General features: G+C 54.4%; 6 protein-coding genes across 6 annotated transcripts; 3 read left to right on the top strand and 3 right to left on the bottom strand.

Annotated features, from left to right (window-relative positions):
* Positions 1-268: 268 nt before the first annotated feature.
* BDZ99DRAFT_98001 (uncharacterized protein) lies at positions 269-929 on the bottom strand. Its single transcript, XM_033729085.1, has one exon. It carries the CDS (start codon positions 807-809, stop codon positions 387-389), a length of 423 nt encoding a protein of 140 aa, XP_033573531.1. The 5' UTR covers positions 810-929; the 3' UTR covers positions 269-386.
* BDZ99DRAFT_98000 (uncharacterized protein) lies at positions 930-3,958 on the bottom strand. The gene is made up of 4 exons (XM_033729084.1): positions 3,558-3,958; positions 2,297-3,432; positions 1,250-2,247; positions 930-1,197 (listed from the first exon to the last, which is right to left on the bottom strand). The coding sequence occupies exons 1-4, from the start codon at positions 3,706-3,708 to the stop codon at positions 1,050-1,052; spliced, it is 2,433 nt and encodes an 810-aa protein (XP_033573530.1). The 5' UTR covers positions 3,709-3,958; the 3' UTR covers positions 930-1,049.
* Positions 3,959-4,526: 568 nt separating this feature from the next.
* BDZ99DRAFT_479801 (uncharacterized protein) lies at positions 4,527-5,546 on the top strand (the record flags this gene model as incomplete). The annotated part of the gene is made up of 1 exon (XM_033722282.1): positions 4,527-5,546. One exon carries the CDS (start codon positions 4,527-4,529, stop codon positions 5,544-5,546), a length of 1,020 nt encoding a protein of 339 aa, XP_033573529.1.
* Positions 5,547-6,648: 1,102 nt separating this feature from the next.
* On the top strand, positions 6,649-10,515 carry BDZ99DRAFT_449397 (ras GEF). Its single transcript, XM_033718113.1, has 4 exons — positions 6,649-7,369; positions 7,424-9,721; positions 9,767-9,983; positions 10,035-10,515. The coding sequence occupies exons 1-4, from the start codon at positions 6,725-6,727 to the stop codon at positions 10,358-10,360; spliced, it is 3,486 nt and encodes a 1,161-aa protein (XP_033573528.1). The 5' UTR covers positions 6,649-6,724; the 3' UTR covers positions 10,361-10,515.
* Positions 10,516-11,191: 676 nt separating this feature from the next.
* BDZ99DRAFT_510806 (concanavalin A-like lectin/glucanase) lies at positions 11,192-12,775 on the top strand (the record flags this gene model as incomplete). The annotated part of the gene is made up of 4 exons (XM_033724493.1): positions 11,192-11,255; positions 11,312-11,724; positions 11,814-12,390; positions 12,603-12,775. 4 exons carry the CDS (start codon positions 11,192-11,194, stop codon positions 12,695-12,697), a joined length of 1,149 nt encoding a protein of 382 aa, XP_033573527.1. The 3' UTR covers positions 12,698-12,775.
* Positions 12,776-13,196: 421 nt separating this feature from the next.
* BDZ99DRAFT_523999 (uncharacterized protein) lies at positions 13,197-16,193 on the bottom strand (the record flags this gene model as incomplete). Its single annotated transcript, XM_033725852.1, has 3 exons — positions 13,197-14,233; positions 15,694-15,950; positions 16,012-16,193. The coding sequence occupies 3 exons, from the start codon at positions 16,191-16,193 to the stop codon at positions 13,197-13,199; spliced, it is 1,476 nt and encodes a 491-aa protein (XP_033573526.1).
* Between the last annotated feature and the right edge of the window lie 270 nt (positions 16,194-16,463).

Genomic DNA, 16,463 nt, shown 5'->3' with positions numbered 1-16,463 from the left:
CCAGACATCAGCAATTCCAGAGGCCTGATTTGCATGCTCAAGAATTTGGCATTATGTACGAGCTTAGATGGCCCTTAGGGCCACTCCTGACAGTTGCCCCACCTTGCAAAGTCGGTGTCTCTCACATGCGATTCAAGTCATCGCAATTGGGAAATGTCAATCAGATTTCGGATGATATACTGAAACACCCTTGCCAATGACAACGAGGTGGCTTGGTCTTCACTCCTGTCAAGCCGACATTTTATGTCACGATCCATTAGACTAGAAACCGCCCTATGTTGTTATCTGCGGTCTGCACATTTCACGAACCAGTTCACAGCATCAAGCACAGAAAATCGACGTGACCAGCAAAACTCCACTTTGCGAAAGCTACTTATACACGACTATCAGGAAGAATCCCATACACTCCCTCTTTGTCCAAACTTGCAAATCAACGGAGCGCAACTACCACCAAAAGATGCTGCAAGACGCTGAGGAGAGCATAGATAGGAGGAAAGCTGAAAGCAGAAAAAGCAACGCACAGCGAACATGGTATATGCAATAGAAGAAGCCAGAAGCAAAAACAAAGGAAATATACGGCCGAGAGGAGACAAGGTATTACTGCGCAGCAAATATGCTGGCTTGAGAACCACAGGAGAAGAACACACATGTGGTGCCAGCCAGCAGAGGGTGTCTTTTGTGAAAAAGACACTAAGAGGGTATGAGAGTCGAACGGATATTAGAGAGGTCCTACCAAAGACCACCAGGTGAGGAGTGAGCACGAGCCCGAGTGTGTATGATACCCTGACAGCCCACCCCGTATTCGCCATTAGCCCACCGACCGACAGCCAGACGAAATACCAACAGTAGGAAACCACGCGAAATCAGAAAGCCACGCTCCGTATATGCAAGTGGAAAAATAAGCCGAACTCCCGGCGATGCTCCGACCAGTAGACAGGAGATCCCGGGATTACGGAAAGTGGAAGACCAGTCTAATGATGAAGATGGGTACTAAGGAAATTACCTAAGGAAACACGTAAATGTCGTTAAGCTGATATTAAAACTAGAGTCTAATATGCAACTTGCATCTCCATCACCTGAACCCCCTGAGATGTTAATGACGGAGTGGGAGACCCGGATCGAGATGAGATGGCGTCCTCGTAGCCGACGAGTGCTTGCGAATGAAGCTTGAAGGATTCACCCATGAGTTTGGTGATACTATCAACGGTTAGTTAAATGCTTGAAAGGTTACAGAATAGATCAGACATACCCCCAGACGACAACCTCGTCGATCATGCTTCCCCAAAGCCTCGCTACGGTTGAACTGAGCTTAGCACCGTAAACATCGGCCGAATCGTCGTCGAAGAGATTGCTGAGCTTGTTATACATGGCCGTTTCTTCCTCAGTGGCAGGTTCCTCGTCATGTTCCAGACGATAGAGCCACAAAGTAAGGATGACCATGAGATCCATGCCGCAGAGTGGGTGCTCGATACTCCAATTGGTGGCTGATGTTCTCGCAACCCAGCGGATGCCTTGAAGTGCAGCGACCTCGATGCAATCGAAACACTCTGAGATGACCTTGAGCATTTCTTGCGAACGTTGCACCTTGTCCCTGGCATTAGTCATTGCAGCGGCAACCTCGTAGGAGTCGTGATAGCGAAGTGCCTCCTGAACCGATTTCAAGTCCACAACAAGGCGGGCCCGAGTGTTCCGATACATGGCCATGGCATTGAAAATCAGAGGATGTCCCTTATGAGGCGCGCTCAAAGAGACCACGACGGTCTCAGGCTCACAAAGTTCCAGTGATTTTTCCCACGTTTCGAGAGCAAGGCGTAGTTTGTACTCGGTTACGACGTCCTGGAGAGCTTCAGGGCTGCGCTTGTGGTACCAAACCTCAAGGAACAAGGCGTTGATCATCACACGGGTGGCGAAGGCGCTGTAACGGGCTGGTTCTCCTCGGAACAAGTTGTCATGTGCTTGACGGAAAGATAGAGTGTTAGAAGCAGCGAGGGTCTCTTTCCAGGAATCTTCGTCTGACACTCCAGCATCCCAGAGAGATTCCGAAGAGGGTAGCTCCAAGGAATCGAACTCATTGAAGCCCATGGCAGGCGTGTGGTTGTACGTCAGAGTGAGAAGACCAAAGAAAATGTAGACGGCGTAGTATGTGCGTCGACATTGCTCGTCTTCAATCCACTCCTCATGCTTGGGCTGCGCACCACCACGAGCTTCTGTTCGGAGCTTAAGCTCGTACCTGTTACCGGCGACCATCTAAAGATTGTTAGCGTATGTTGTAAAGTATGTTGGAGCTGTAACTTGCGTTGGCTAGTAAGCTCTTTATCGAACAAGCCCACTCGAGGCCCTTGGGGTCGCCACTCCAGCTGGCAAAGATCATGTTCAGCAGCGTGCTCTGCATTGTCCATAACGGACACTTCCTTGAGCTGAAGTTTTCTTTGTTCTGCAAGAACTGGTTGATGAGCACCTTCGAGCCAATATGAAGCATGTACGCCTGGTCCTGGTCGAAGGTGTACAGCGCGCCGATGGATAGCACTGCGAGCAGAAGTGGCGCAGATACTTCAGACGGCTTGAAGGAGCCTGGGTGCAGGAACGGCAAGTGATGGTGGAACAACGTGAAGTAGGTGTGCAGATAGCGGTTCAAGACAGCCCTGTTGGGAAGGCGGAAGGTGTCAAGTAGCGCAGTCTCGTTGTCAAAGACCCTGATGTTCTCAAAGATCTGTGCACAAGCTTCTTCGGAGTCGACTTGCGGCGGCTTCGTCGTCGTGCAGTGCTGGGGAGGGCCGGGAGACCTTCGATAATCGACAGGCGACACAGGGCCGAGCATGGGGTACGGCGACAGCGCGCCAGGTGTGCCAATACCGTTTCCGGGCACTGAGTTGTCCAACGACCGGAAGGAAACCATGGCATCGCTGCCGGACATTTGTCGTTCCATAATCGGGGGGAGTTGATGCGGGTGAGTCTGCATCGATCCTCCACTTGACGACATTGAGTTAGACTTGGGTTGTGGCAGCATCGAATCCCACGGCATTTGGGGCAAGGAGACAGCTCCCGATGGATAGCTGACGGCTGGTTCCAGAAGCGCGGGGCCGTTGGGCGAAATGACCGTTTCTGGCCCGTCGCCCACGATTTCCGGCTCCTGGCTGGCCATCGCCTTGTGATGGAAGTCCGTCATCAGCATGGCGGCCGTCTCGATGTCAACCATCCCATCGCTGCTGGCCTCGATCTGCTCCAGTGTCGCCGTGTCCATGGGCATCGCCGTCTTCGAGGGGCCAGAAACAGCCGCCTCGGGGGCCTTTGTGGTTGTCCGACGCTTGACCTCGCTGTGCAGCGGCACGCCACCATCCTTTGCGTGTACGGTGCGGTCGTGGCGCAACAGGAGATCGCGACGCACGAAGGTGCTGCGACACTTCATGCACTTGAAAGGGCGTTCCTTTGTATCTGTTTGATGAGGGGCATTAGCAACTTTACTTTGGTCCTGCTCTCCCCGCATCGCGCAGCGCGTTCGCGACGGCGCCACCTCCCGCATCAAAACAAGCGGGACTCCAGGGTGCGACAGGACTTACGTGATCGCTCGTGCCGGCTGCGATGCTCGCTGCGACTGAATGCGCGGTTGCAGAACTGGCACTTGTACTTCTTCTCCGGCGCGGAGGCCGTCTTGCGGGTCGCGGCGGGCGACGAGGCGGCAGACGCGAGAGTCATGTCTGCGGCGGGCATCGAACTGTGTGTCGGACGGGGGGGCTCGGGCCGTGGATGGGACTATGGTGTTGCCGGCCGAGCGCGCGTGGGCTTCAAAGAAGTGCTGGATGGGTTGTTGGAGTGCAGTTGTTCGCTTTCATTCCGTGTGGTGTCGAGTGGCATACAGGACAAAGCACCGGTGAGGTCCGGTGGATGGGTGAGGTGGAGATGGGCCGCGCGGGCTTGGGGCTGGGAAAGATGAGGCGGTGTTGATGATGGGATGGGGGGGTGATGGTGGAGGGAGCGAGAGGTTTTGGTGGCTCTTTTACATAGGGGGAAAATCAGTCGTGTCGGGCTGACAACGACACGGCGGGGCGAGAGTGGCTGGTGCCATTACACCGCTTTGGCTGTGGCGTGTTGCACTGGCATTGCGGGCAGCGTGGTGAATTATCATGCATTCAGGGCTCTACAGCTGCTGCTCGTCGCGGTGCGTGTTACTGGCGCTTCAGCTTCACGATTGAAGTGGTTGTTTGCGCCGGTGTCTGTATCTCGCATCCCCGCGTACCCAGGCGGTTCCTGCTGCGGGCAGCGAGCTCGGAAGCTGCACGAGAAGCTGAAAGCTGGCGGCGGTTTATCTCGTGCGACGGCTCGGGTGCCGCGCCGCTGTCTGTACAAAGGTACCTACAGCAAAGAGCGGTATGTGAGTCGTTCATGCAGGCCCTCCAACTACTGCCCGTTGCAGAGACGGCCCTCGACTTTGCAGCGCAGGCGGTGTGCTCGTCGACGTGGGACAAAATCGGGCTCCTCTCGCCCCGCCCGAGGGGCTCCCGCGAGGGGCTCACAGCTCTGCCCCTTTAATGTTTCTTTGTTTCCCCTCATGCCGCAGCCCACTACCTGACGCCAGCCCGGCCGACTCACAGCAACCCAAGTTCGCCCTGGGCTCGATCGCCGGCCTCCACCGACTGTTCCTGGCACCCGTCCAGTCTGGCGGATCGCTTCCCCGGACCCACCCACGCTCTCCTAGCATCAGAATAGCTGCATGCGCTGCCGGGAAGAGGGCGTCCACAGCCCAGGCGGTGACAGGGCAGCTAACGGAGCGACCGGCTCTCGCGCAGGGCTTTCGCGCGGCATCCAGCATCGCAGATGCCTCATCGCCAACGGGACCGAGCGAAGAGAGGGGCACCGTTCAGGCTCTCCGCCGGCACAGCTTCGCTGGCAAGCCCCGCTCCCTTAGGCCACGGGGATCTAGGGAGCAGTACCTAGGGCTCCAAGCATCCTTCGCATGGGGCAAGCGGCGGGATGAAGTCAATATCCTGCGCAGGCCCGCTCGCCGACGGGCCCTTCACCACTCTCTGGCCCGCGGCACGACGTGTTTGCAACCCCTTCGTCTGCATCCGTCCCTCTCGCGCAGCGGCAGCCGGTCCACCACATGGGCAGATTGCCGCTATCGGTGCATGGCTTTCTTCTGCTTCTTCACCCCCGCGCTAGAACGTTCCGCGGAGCTCGAGAAAGGAGGTCCGCCTCACACGCCTCATTCGGTTTCAGATGATGTGCCCACCACACGAACGATGGGGGCAGATCTCTGGATAGCCTCGAGTAATGCACATACACATAGTTTTTATGCTGAGACAATTGAGACAACCACAACTATCCTCCTGCCCTTCGCAGCCATCCCACGCCGCACGCGGTTTCCACGTGTGCCGTCCCGTCGACCGCCTCCGCGACTCCAAGCCATCGCCTTCGCGGCCTGTCTGCTGGGCTCAGGGCTGTTCTTCCGACCCACGTCCTTGGAGATTGGCTTCTTCCGTTTGACGCCACCGTCACAAGCTGCTGCTGCCGCTTCCACGCGAAACTTTATGCGTGAATTGCCATCATGACTCTTCCAAGGTTAGGTCTTCGAGGCGTCGGTCCTTTTCCGCGTGTCGACTGTATCGGCTGCCTTGATTCTTCACTCTCCAAGAACATCCTGAATCGTGCCCTCTGTTCTACACAACACGTTGCTGAACGCTCATGAGAAGTCGTGGTTGTCGAACTCCCTAACAGTTGGCCCTCTCCTTGCATCTTTCCTATAATTACTGCGACCGGCCTGGGGGGGTGCTTGTCAGAGACGCGGACGACCCGCCTTATTGGGCTTCATGAATGTTGTGGAGCAAACACACCGACCGCCTTGCGGAGGAGGTGTGCTGATACGTACAAAGTTTCTGGCACCCTCCGTCTCGAGTCATTCTGTCCCGGACTCTGGCGCTCCCTCTCGGCCGCTCGTGAAGTCTGGCTGTGAAGGGAACGTGTTCACCCGTCAAAAGCAGCAGAAGTTCGGTAGTATTGCAGGTATGAAGTACTTCCACGTGAAGCATTGCTGGGACTCGGCAAACACCTGCACGCGTCTGCAGCGACAATCAAGTCTTTCTTTGAGCGAGGGACAATGAATCCTTCAAGCCGCGCATCCTCATGCTGCGGGGAGAGGCGCGAACCGTAGCCGTGCTCTGCAGACGAACATCACCAGATGGAGTGAATACGCACCGCAAAGCGCACAACAGCCCCAAGCCCCCATCAATGCTGTCCCTGGTCAGTGAAGGATTTGATATATTGCCTGGCACACGGCTGGCCTCGCGCCTTTACGCTTTTGCCCACCCAAATCACGTGCATCCCCAAATCGCCAATAACAACACCTGGGGCGGGCAGCGTTCGGCGCCAATCTCCTCCACCACTCACATCCTCCCCTCCCCATAGACTTCGTCGAAGGTGTGCCCTCTGAGCTCCTATTTGGTATCCTCGACTCTATAGGCGCGCATTCTAACGCCCCAACCTATGCCGAAGTCCTAAAATCGCCCTCGAGCGCCTAGTGGGCGTCCACCACTCAGCCCAACTGCCAGCCCGGGGCAGATTACGCACAAGCCGGATCGTAGGAGTTGTCGCGTTGTTTCGACAATAGCCCCGCCGCCTCAAGAACACCTTTCTCTGCATCTACCCCCGCTCTCAGGATCGCCAGGACGCGGAGTCAAAGTAGCCATCTTCGGCCTCGACGTCCACTTCCCCGTGGAGCCTCTGCGCAGCCATGAACGGCTTCAACGGCACTGTCGCGCCGCCGGGCGGCATGTACGTGCGAGCCTTGTACGATTACGATGCCGACGACCGCACAAGCTTGAGCTTTCGGCAAGGGGACATCATCCAGGTCATAACACAACTGGAGAGTGGGTGGTGGGACGGAGTCATAAACGGTGTCCGAGGATGGTTTCCCAGCAACTACTGTGCCGTAGTGCCGCGTCCGACAGACGACGGTGAAGACGACCGGAATGGAGGAGCTCTTGAGGAGGACCCTGAAACCACCTCTCTAGGTGGCACCGACTATACCAACTCAGACTCGGAGTCGATCAACGGGAACGACACCTCTGCATTGCCGATCGAGGGCACCGAAAACAAGGAGCAGGAGGAAGCTGCTTTTTGGATCCCACAGGCCACTCCGGATGGAAGGCTGTTCTATTTCAACACCCTGACCGGTGTGAGCACAATGGAACTTCCACTCGAGACCCCAGCCTCACTCAATGAGAATGGGCCAATCGATCGCACAAATGTCTATATTCCCGAGCAAACTCGCGCTCCGCCAGAACTCATGGCTGGAGGATATCAAGTAGAAGATACTGACGATGAGAACACGTCGGACTTCGAAGGCAATGGCATGGTTAACTCGCGCGGCTCTCTAGTGAGTACCAGAGAATTCATGCTCAACGAAATTTGCTAACACAACTTCTATCAGCCTCGACGAAGGCGGTCTTTCCATTCGAATGGTGTGTCCCCGGCAACCTCCATAGAATCCTTGAATACTACTTCACCCACCTCTCGATCGAATACCACAAATGGTACTAGCTTTGCCGCTATGGAATCGTCCATATTGCCCATTGGAACGACTGCGACTTCATTCGCGAACAACCCTCTCGGCCCTTCCATGCCAGCTGCCATGTCTCGCAAATTCTTTGATGACGCGAACCCGATTCCTCTTACGTGGAACAGGATGGTGGATGATATGCGACGAGCTGTCGAGCGCTACCGCCAGGCAATCAGCAACAGTGACCGATCCGAATTTGTGAAACGTGCCGAAGATATCTCAGATCACCTTCGTCTGCTCCTCGCTGCTGGATCTGGTACAACGGACAATCACTCTGGCAATCCATCAATAATTTCGACGAACAAGGCCCTTTATCCTCACTTCCGCGAGACTATGTCAAGGTTTTCCAAGCTGGTGCTTTCATCTCACATTGCTGCCGCAGACTGGCCACCCCCAGATTCTTACTCAAAGTGCTTGAAAGAAGCTGATGGAGTCTTGAATGGTGTATATGGTTTTGTCGAGGTCGCGAGACAGCAAAGGGGTGAAGATATCCCTAGACTCATCCCTGGCTTTGTCGTCGGCAGCAATTCTGGAGGGAATTGGCAGAACAATGGCCTTGATGACCGGGATCCAGGAGCTTCAATGTCTTTTATCGACCATGAGGATTACGAGCCTTTCATTGAACCCACGGTCAAGTTAGACGCGAAACTTCTGGAAAGGCTAGAAGACTTGAAGAAAATGATTGTCTCAAGTATCCGCCGTCTAGACGAGCAATTGGTCGTGCGCGAAAAGATCATTACACCCTACAGACATCAAGCCATTGGAGACGACGTCTGCTCATCAGGAAGCAAGGTCCTCGATGTTTTCCGACCCTGGATCTCTACAGTAGAATCCATCAATCTCTCGGCGCTGGGTTCAACACTACAAGGCCAGCAACTCGGCGAATTCAGCATTCAGAAGCAAAAGATCTATGATCTAGTGTCAGAGCTAGTCGTGGCCTGTCAAGGCGTTGCCGCCCCACTAGCTGATGAGTGGGCCGAGACTCGCGGAGACTCTCTCGAGGATCGTATAATCGCTGTTCGATCGGTCACTAGAGATCTCGAAGCCAGCACCAATCAGATGTATAGCATCCTACAACAGCTTTCAGAGGCGATACCCCTTGCCGAAATGTCTACTCGCAGCAGTGATCCTCGCAGAGCGACGGAGGGCGATATGCAGGCTTTCCACAATCGGGGACTTTCTGCAGCCAACAGGCCTAACTTGAAAGATATGATACAGCCTCACTCATATAGCGAAGGTACTGTTCTTGAAGACTCCAAAAATGAAGGTGTCATGAACAACAAGAGTAGGAAGGTTCAACAATTCTTTGGAGAAGTTCCTGCTCCGAATCTCGCACCCAATAACGTGGAAGAGGTGCCAGAATTCCTCAAACTCGATCATGAAGGTGAGATTTCATATGACCACAAGGCCACTCCTCCTCAACTTAGAGGAGGCACCCTGACTGGCCTGGTGGAACAACTCACGCGTCATGATCGATTGGATCCTGCTTTCAACAATACTTTCTTGCTCACATACCGGTCGTTCACCACGGCTGGGGAGCTCTTTGAGATGCTGGTGAAGAGGTGGAGCATTCAACCTCCTTACGGATTAGCAAAAGAAGACTATCAGACCTGGGTGGACAAAAAGCAGAAGCCTATCAGATTCCGAGTCGTCAACATTCTCAAGAGTTGGTTTGACAACTACTGGATGGAAGGCAATGATGACGACGCCAGGGTCTTGATTGGAAGGGTGTACAACTTTGCAAAAGACCACGTCGCGACAACCAGCACACCCGGTGCTGCTCCGCTCATGACGTCCGTAGAACAGCGATCCCGAGGTCCGGATATGCCAACGAAGCGCCTCGTATTGACGCTGAATACGCAAACACCTCAGCCAATCTTACCAAAGCACATGAAGAAGCTCAAGTTCTTGGACATCGATGCCACTGAGTTTGCACGCCAACTCACTATCATCGAATCCAGGCTATACGGAAAAGTCAGGCCTACCGAGTGCTTGAAGAAGACTTGGCAGAAGAAACTGGCTCCCGGCGAGCCAGACCCAGCTTCGAATGTGAAGGCGCTGATTTTACACTCTAACCAACTGACAAATTGGGTTGCTCAGATGATCCTCACGCAACAAGATGTCAAACGCAGAGTTATTGTCATCAAGCACTTCGTTAATGTTGCAGACGTAAGTTTGCTATCAAGTATTGGGTCGCAGAGCTAATAAATGTAGAAATGCCGAACCCTCAATAACTTCTCTACCCTCACATCCATTATCTCGGCGTTTGGAACTGCGCCAATTCATCGCTTGAACCGGACCTGGCAAGCCGTGAACGCACGCTCAATGAGTACCTTGGAGAGCATGCGGAAGTTGATGGGCAGCACGAAGAATTTTGCAGAGTACAGAGACACTCTACACAAGGCCAACCCCCCTTGCATCCCGTTCTTTGGTATACATTTCTTTCTCGCATATTGGTAGTGACCGGCTCTGATGTTTCTAGGTGTCTATCTTACCGATCTGACGTTTATCGAGGACGGCATTCCTTCTCTTATCAAGAAGACCAACCTCATCAACTTTGCCAAGCGGGCGAGGACCGCGGAGGTCATCCGCGACATCCAGCAGTATCAAAACGTGCCGTACCCTCTCCAGCCCGTCCCCGAACTGCAGGACTACATCTTGACGAATATGCAAACGGCCAACGATGTACACGAGATGTACGACACCAGTTTACAGGTTGAGCCTCGCGAGCGCGAGGATGAGAAGATAGCAAGGTACGGCGACTTTGTGGCTTCTATCCGGCCACATCGCTCCTCAATCTTTGATTGATCGTTTGAGTTGGCCGGACGTCGCTAACTATTGATTGTTTCGCTTCAGGCTTCTATCCGAGTCCGGATTTCTATGATGATACCCTACGACGCATCTACCTCATGCAATACGATCGTGCTGGCGTTAGTTCTCTCCGTCTTTGGGGGTTTCCAGGTATGACCGACATGGCGCATTCATTCAAGGGGGGCTTTATGGCTGGGGTGCATGTTAGCACACTTATTGGAATTATGCGGCGGGCGTGGACCGTGTTATCTACGTGGCGTAGTCTATCGTCGATTTCTGTAAGCCCCCATTTACTGTGTAGCGGCGACTCTGGATTTCTTACAATGTCAAAATGCTCATGCGAGCTTCCTTCTTGACTCTGTTTGCCAACATTCGTGATACTTCGCGATGATGGTAACTAGCACGACCTGATGTGTCTTTCCGCGCGCGTGAAACAATGCAGCTGCATGCCGCCTGTACCCGCCGGTGTAACCGTCGATGCCACTTGGTCATACTAGCAGGCTCAGTGCCTCAACGTGCTTTCCCAATTTCACCGAGACGCGCAATGTCGGTCTCGCAGTCGCTCCTTCTCAACGAGGATGCCCAACCTCGAACATCTAAGAGCGGCAACGGCATTCTCCTCGTAATTCCATCAACCTCAGTTCCGTGAATCTAGTTCTCGCTGCGCAGCTCTCAATCGCCCTGCAAGCAAACCCGGGGCGACCACTGCCCTATTTCTCATAGTATCATCTTCTGCATCACAGCTGACTAGTCACTGCACTTGAACTCCACTCTTTGCATTACCCTACCCCGACAACGATCCTTACCTGGCTTTCCCCCCACCCAGCGATGTGGGCATTGACAAAAGCCTTTGGCATCTGGCCATGCCTCTTCATCGCCTTCGCAGCATCAGGTATTACTCACTTGCCCTCTCTCTACAACAGCCTACACATACTAAAATTACCACAGTGTCAGCTGTCTGCGAGTGCGGCTTCTCCGTTGCCGTTGACCCCGTAGGTGACAGTTCTTTCAGCGTCTTCACCGAGCTCTTCGAGACCGACTTCCTCCACTCTACCAACCTGGCGGATGCGCACTGGTTACGGCAGCAATACAGTGTAAACTCAAGCGACTCACGTGGCCCATACGGCAAGAACTTTACAACGTCGGACGTTGTCACCAACCCGCTCAAGGATCCTTACTCGTGGGCTGGTGACAGCATCCATGGAGGCGACGCTGGTCTGCAGCTCTGGGCACGCGAGCCCATCAATAGCATGATTCCGGCCGCTGAGATCTCTGCCAACCGCACCGATATCCTGTATGGCAGTTTCCGTGTAGGGATGAAGATGTCGAAAGTCAATGGGACTTGTGGAGCTTTTTTCTGGGTATGTCCCTTCCCCTATACCACCGAGTCTCCATATTCATCTCTACCTCCACTTTCTCGCCTCCAATGAAAATACTGACACACTCCCAGTTCCGCAACGACTCCCAAGAAATCGACATGGAATTCCTCTCCTCCGAATTCCACCTCCCCTCCAATCCCAACACCGGCGCCGTCAACCTCGTCGTCCAAACCCCGGCCTCCCTCCAAGCCGGCTACGACGCCTCCGGCACGCCCGACTTCGTAGAGTCCAATCTTACCTTCTCCCCCGACACGGCCTTCCACGAGTACCGCTTCGACTGGTCCCCCGGCCGTGTCGCTTTCTACGCCGACTCCTACTGCCTCCACATCATGAACGTCTCCATCCCCAATTCCCCGGGCGATCTCGTGCTCAACCACTGGAGCAACGGCGACCCCAAGTGGTCGGGCGGCCCGCCGGCCGCAGACACCGCCGTCACGGTCTCCTACGTGAAGGCGTACTTCAACTCGACTGATCCTGCGAAGCAGGCAGACTATCGCAAGCGCTGCCCGACCTACAACGTGAAGAAGACGTGCGCGGTCCCGGAGCAGCGCGACCCGCCGGATCCCGCGGGCCCGAACGGGAACGAGACAGCCAAGACGTACTTTTTCTCGCTGGATCACCCGCCTGCGACGAGTGGCTGTAGGGCGCGTAAGCACGATGTGAAGTTTTACATCACTGTTTTTAACGTCAGCCTGTTAACCTTCGGGTTAATTGCGTCGGAAACGGCTCATTGGTATTTTCGGTCACACAGGGTCTTCGTTAAGCGAAAGCCTGGTGCAAAGAAGCACTAAAAGTAGTAGGACGGCGACAAGGCAGCAAGTGAGGAGTAGTCGTGAGTTGATTGGTGGGTGTGGTGAGAGATGGCATGGGGGTTGCTTTCGCGGTTTTGGTGGTGGTGCTGAGTACCGTGCGAGCAGTTCGGTTGTTGAGGTGGGTTTGTGGGATAGCATGGTGAGTATGCTGGACGGTAGGGTGCGGGTTATTGTTTCGTCTCACTGCTTATTCTCTTTTATAATGTGGAGGAAGCTGGGGGTGTATGATACCCTACTGGTCGCTATGGCATTTATGGGATGGAATGGGGGCTAAGTGTTCTCTTTTCTCGGGCTATCGAAGGGCGATCTGGCGAGGCTACTGCACATTTCAGGCTGCATGTGGGTAATTAGTCTGAGGAGGGCATATCCGCTGTATATGGTTTGCTGTATGTGTTGCAAGCTGCATAAGGACTGATCATACGTATATACGAGTAAGTTTCGTAGTACTTGTGGTGACGAGATTACTTAACTACAATGTCATACCTAAATTCCACTCCTGAGACGATTAAACATTGAATAGATCGATACTGAGATGCTTTCTAATTAAGTAGGATACAAATGCCCATAACGCCCCCAAATCTATCCTCTATCCCCTTCTAATGATACAAATACAACGCTCAAAATAACCCTCTAATCTAAAAATCAATAAAGCCCCCTCACTTCCACAAACCCACACCGCCGACACCGCACCTCCCCACACCCTGCTCCCAGTAAACTAACCCCCTTAACCTCCTTACTCATCATCAGCCCCTCCATCACCCGCCTAAACCCCTCCCCTTCCTCCCCAACCCCCCGGATCACAACCCGCTTCACGCCCCGCACCAGCCCGAACAGCGCCAGCGCCGGCTCCACGGGGCAGTCCCCCCAACTGCTCTGCCGCACCTCGATCTCGAGGCTCTCGCAGCCGCTGAAGGCGGCGCGCGCCTGCTCGGCGCTGAAGCGCGGGTCGATGTCGATGCGCAGCGTCAGCGTCCAGCGGCGGATGAGGGCGATGGTCGGCGCGGAAAGGATGGGCGGGTAGGCGGGCGCGGGCGTGGTGGCGGAGAGCGGGGGGCGGGCGAGGGAGGGGAGCGAGGTGAGCAGCGAAGCGTGCGCGGTGAAGGTGTGCGCGTAGAGGAGGGGCGTGGCTTCGGTGAAGGTTTGGCGGCAAGTGGCTAGGATGGCGGGGTGCAGCGAGCCGGGGGTGCCGAGGAGGAGGGCGTAGATCTCGTTGCGGAGTTCGCCGGGGAGGGAGAGGAGGGGGGAGGATGGTTGGTACTCGAAGAGCGGGGGGTTTGGAGGGGCGTCTTTGGGCGCTAGAAGGGGAGTGGCGTTGGACGCGGGTACGGCGAGGCGTTGGGCATTAGGTTGAGGATTCCGGTGGGCGGGGGGTGCGAGCCCAGGTAGGACCGGTTCTGGATGCTGAAGTTGGAGGAGGGGATCGTGAGGGTGAGGTGGGGGAGTGGGCGCTTGGCGTTGTGGGGGGTGGTATAATACGGCGTAGGAGTCCATGATTGCGATTGAGTTGGTGGAGTTGGAGTAGATGTTGTTGAGGGTTTCGAGGGTGATGAGATGGAAGACGGGGGAGCGGAGGCCGAATCGGGCGGTGATGACGCTGCTGAGGAGGATGTTGGAGTTGAAGATAATGAAGAAGAGGTCGAGGTTGAAAGCGAGGAAGACAGCGAGGTAGATGATGAAGTCTGCAGCATGAAGTGCGCGTCGTCGTTGATATACGGCGTCCTCAACTCAAGATATGTTGATGGAGGGATGGCAGCACTTGACTCGATCAAGCGTAGTAGTCTTTCAGATAAGCCCAGCAATCCTGAAGTCGAATAACAACCGCCCACGTCCTTTGCAGCTCGAAGTGATTTCTTTGTGTGAATATTCAGCATGCTTCAGCAAGCCACCTCTTATATAACCATCCACTCCTATGCAGCAGCACATCATGCTCAGCTCTAGGCCGGCGGGCCCCTTGCACAAAGCTGACTCCCTGGCGCCACGAAACGCCTATCGATGGGATTTTCACAGGGTCCACGGCTGCTGATCGCTCGCGTCTGCCAAAAACCGCGACGGAAAAGTAACAGCACCTCTCCTACGCGACCTCACCGCAACGACGTCTCTCCACCGCTCTCCTGAGCTGATAACGCATCAAGTCGAAACAGGGCCGCCAGGGGCGAAGCTCGGAGTATACTCTGTGCTGTGTGCTCCCGACTTGCTCCGATGGCGCGGGCGAGGCCGGCGGTAAGCAGGTCGAAGGGTAGGTGTGCTGTCTGTGGTGTGATTAAGCGGTCTACCAACCTTATATAACGGGGTCGGGTTCCACAATTCCATGATTCAACGGTTTTGTGCTAATATAATCCGCGAGCTATTTTTCTATCGTTGCGTCTCGGCTGAGGCCGGAGCGGACAGGTCTCCTAGATCCGTTGTCGCGAGTCTTTTTCGTCGCATTCAAACTTCTTGATCTGCTTCTCGAATGGGTATCTGAGCTTCTATTCGTGATGAAATCTAGATTATGCTAATTGCTCCACTGTTTTCAATTGCGCATAATTAACATACATCCATGATATCGAAGTCGGGCCGAATGACTCTCAGTGTTAGACATCAGCCCACCGATCCTTTCTGTTGCGATCCGCCATGACCATAACATGATGGTCTCCAAATCTTGAGCCAAGAAGTGAGAAGGGAATTCAGCTGCTCGTGTCCTGACATCGAGAGACGACAGTGAGGTTGCAACGAAAAGGGCGTAATGAAAGGCGCGAAAACCCCGGTCTTGGAAAACGCCGACGCTGAAGAAACATGAAGAATCAGATGAGCGCTGTGGTAAGAAAGAGCGGAATTGTGGGTGTAGTGTATCCAAAGTCGAAACAAGATATCAGAAAGGCGTGCTTAATGAGGGAGGCGAAGAAAGAAGATTCGATGTCGTCGTTTATGCTCGTAGGGTAAGTAGCGAGGGTAGCTTGGAGATCTGCACAGGTATGGGCCAGTGTTCGCGTACGAGGATTCCGGTCTAGGTGAGAGTCTCAATGTTGTAGAGTCGAGGAAGAGCTTCGATCGTACTCATTCAAATCCGGCCAGGACCGTCCGAGATCTCTTCTCCGTCACTACACCATCAAGCCAGCAGCCACCACTCCCGCTGCCACCACATTTCTCCTCCACCCACCCGCTACCGCAGTCCCTATTGCGCCCGCAGCGACTGTCTTTGTCACCCCGACCTTTCCCGTCAATGTCCCCAATCCGATCTCGCCTTTGCCTATGTACGTTGGGAGCTGGTCCGGTACTTGGGCGAAGGTCTGGGTGTAGATGACGGCGACCCATGTTTTGACGCCTTTGATGGTGGTCTCAACCCATTGGGTGCTGACGACGGGAGCATCGGATTGAGTCAGTACGCCGGCGACGCCATTGACGACTTCGCGCAGTCTACAGTATGTTAGGCCAATGTCTGAGGTTAGATGAGATGAAACGTAGTAAAAGGACTTACTCAAGATTTGGTTCGGTTGTCGGTGCTGGCGCAGGTGGTAGAATAATTGTGGAAGCTAGCACATTCGTTGGTGTCGCAGTTGGGAGAATAGCTGTCGCTGGTGAGCTGGCTGGGCGAGGTATTAAGACATGAGAAGCTGCCAGCGCGGGGAGGAGGAGCGAAGTGAATGCTGCGAGGCGCATCGTTGCTGATTAAGATTGTTTCCAGATCCAATGGAACTAGCCGAGAGAGATAGTAGATCTGTGAGGCTCCAATGGCAGCCTCGTGATCGTAAGTTTCAAAGACAGCAGACTTGGAATTCGAGGCTCCCAAAACTTATGAGATGGTCGCTAGTCTGGCAAGTCGCTTCTCAATTGTTGTCGTATGTATGCTTGGGTTCACCAACCAAGCTATTTTGTTCGATCCAAAAGATTTTCGGAACCTAGGAGGGCGGAAAGAGCGAAAATGGATCA

This window comes from Mytilinidion resinicola (genome assembly GCF_010093595.1).
Source record: "Mytilinidion resinicola strain CBS 304.34 unplaced genomic scaffold BDZ99scaffold_16, whole genome shotgun sequence".
Lineage (NCBI taxonomy): Eukaryota > Fungi > Ascomycota > Dothideomycetes > Mytilinidiales > Mytilinidiaceae > Mytilinidion > Mytilinidion resinicola.
The sequence above is the reverse complement of the archived record's forward strand: the minus strand, read 5'-3'. Positions and strand labels throughout refer to the sequence as shown.

Excerpts from the sequence above, each read along its gene's own strand:
- BDZ99DRAFT_449397 (XM_033718113.1), top strand. The coding sequence starts at position 6,725 with ATGAACGGCTTCAACGGCACTGTCGCGCCGCCGGGCGGCATGTACGTG. Across the intron at positions 7,370-7,423 it reads TTAACTCGCGCGGCTCTCTA|CCTCGACGAAGGCGGTCTTT; the intron begins GTGAGTACCAGA and ends AACTTCTATCAG. Across the intron at positions 9,984-10,034 it reads CCCTTGCATCCCGTTCTTTG|GTGTCTATCTTACCGATCTG; the intron begins GTATACATTTCT and ends TGATGTTTCTAG.
- BDZ99DRAFT_98001 (XM_033729085.1), bottom strand. The coding sequence starts at position 809 with ATGGCGAATACGGGGTGGGCTGTCAGGGTATCATACACACTCGGGCTC.
- BDZ99DRAFT_98000 (XM_033729084.1), bottom strand. The coding sequence starts at position 3,708 with ATGCCCGCCGCAGACATGACTCTCGCGTCTGCCGCCTCGTCGCCCGCC. Across the intron at positions 2,248-2,296 it reads TAAAGAGCTTACTAGCCAAC|ATGGTCGCCGGTAACAGGTA; the intron begins GCAAGTTACAGC and ends AACAATCTTTAG. Across the intron at positions 1,198-1,249 it reads GACGAGGTTGTCGTCTGGGG|TATCACCAAACTCATGGGTG; the intron begins GTATGTCTGATC and ends AACCGTTGATAG.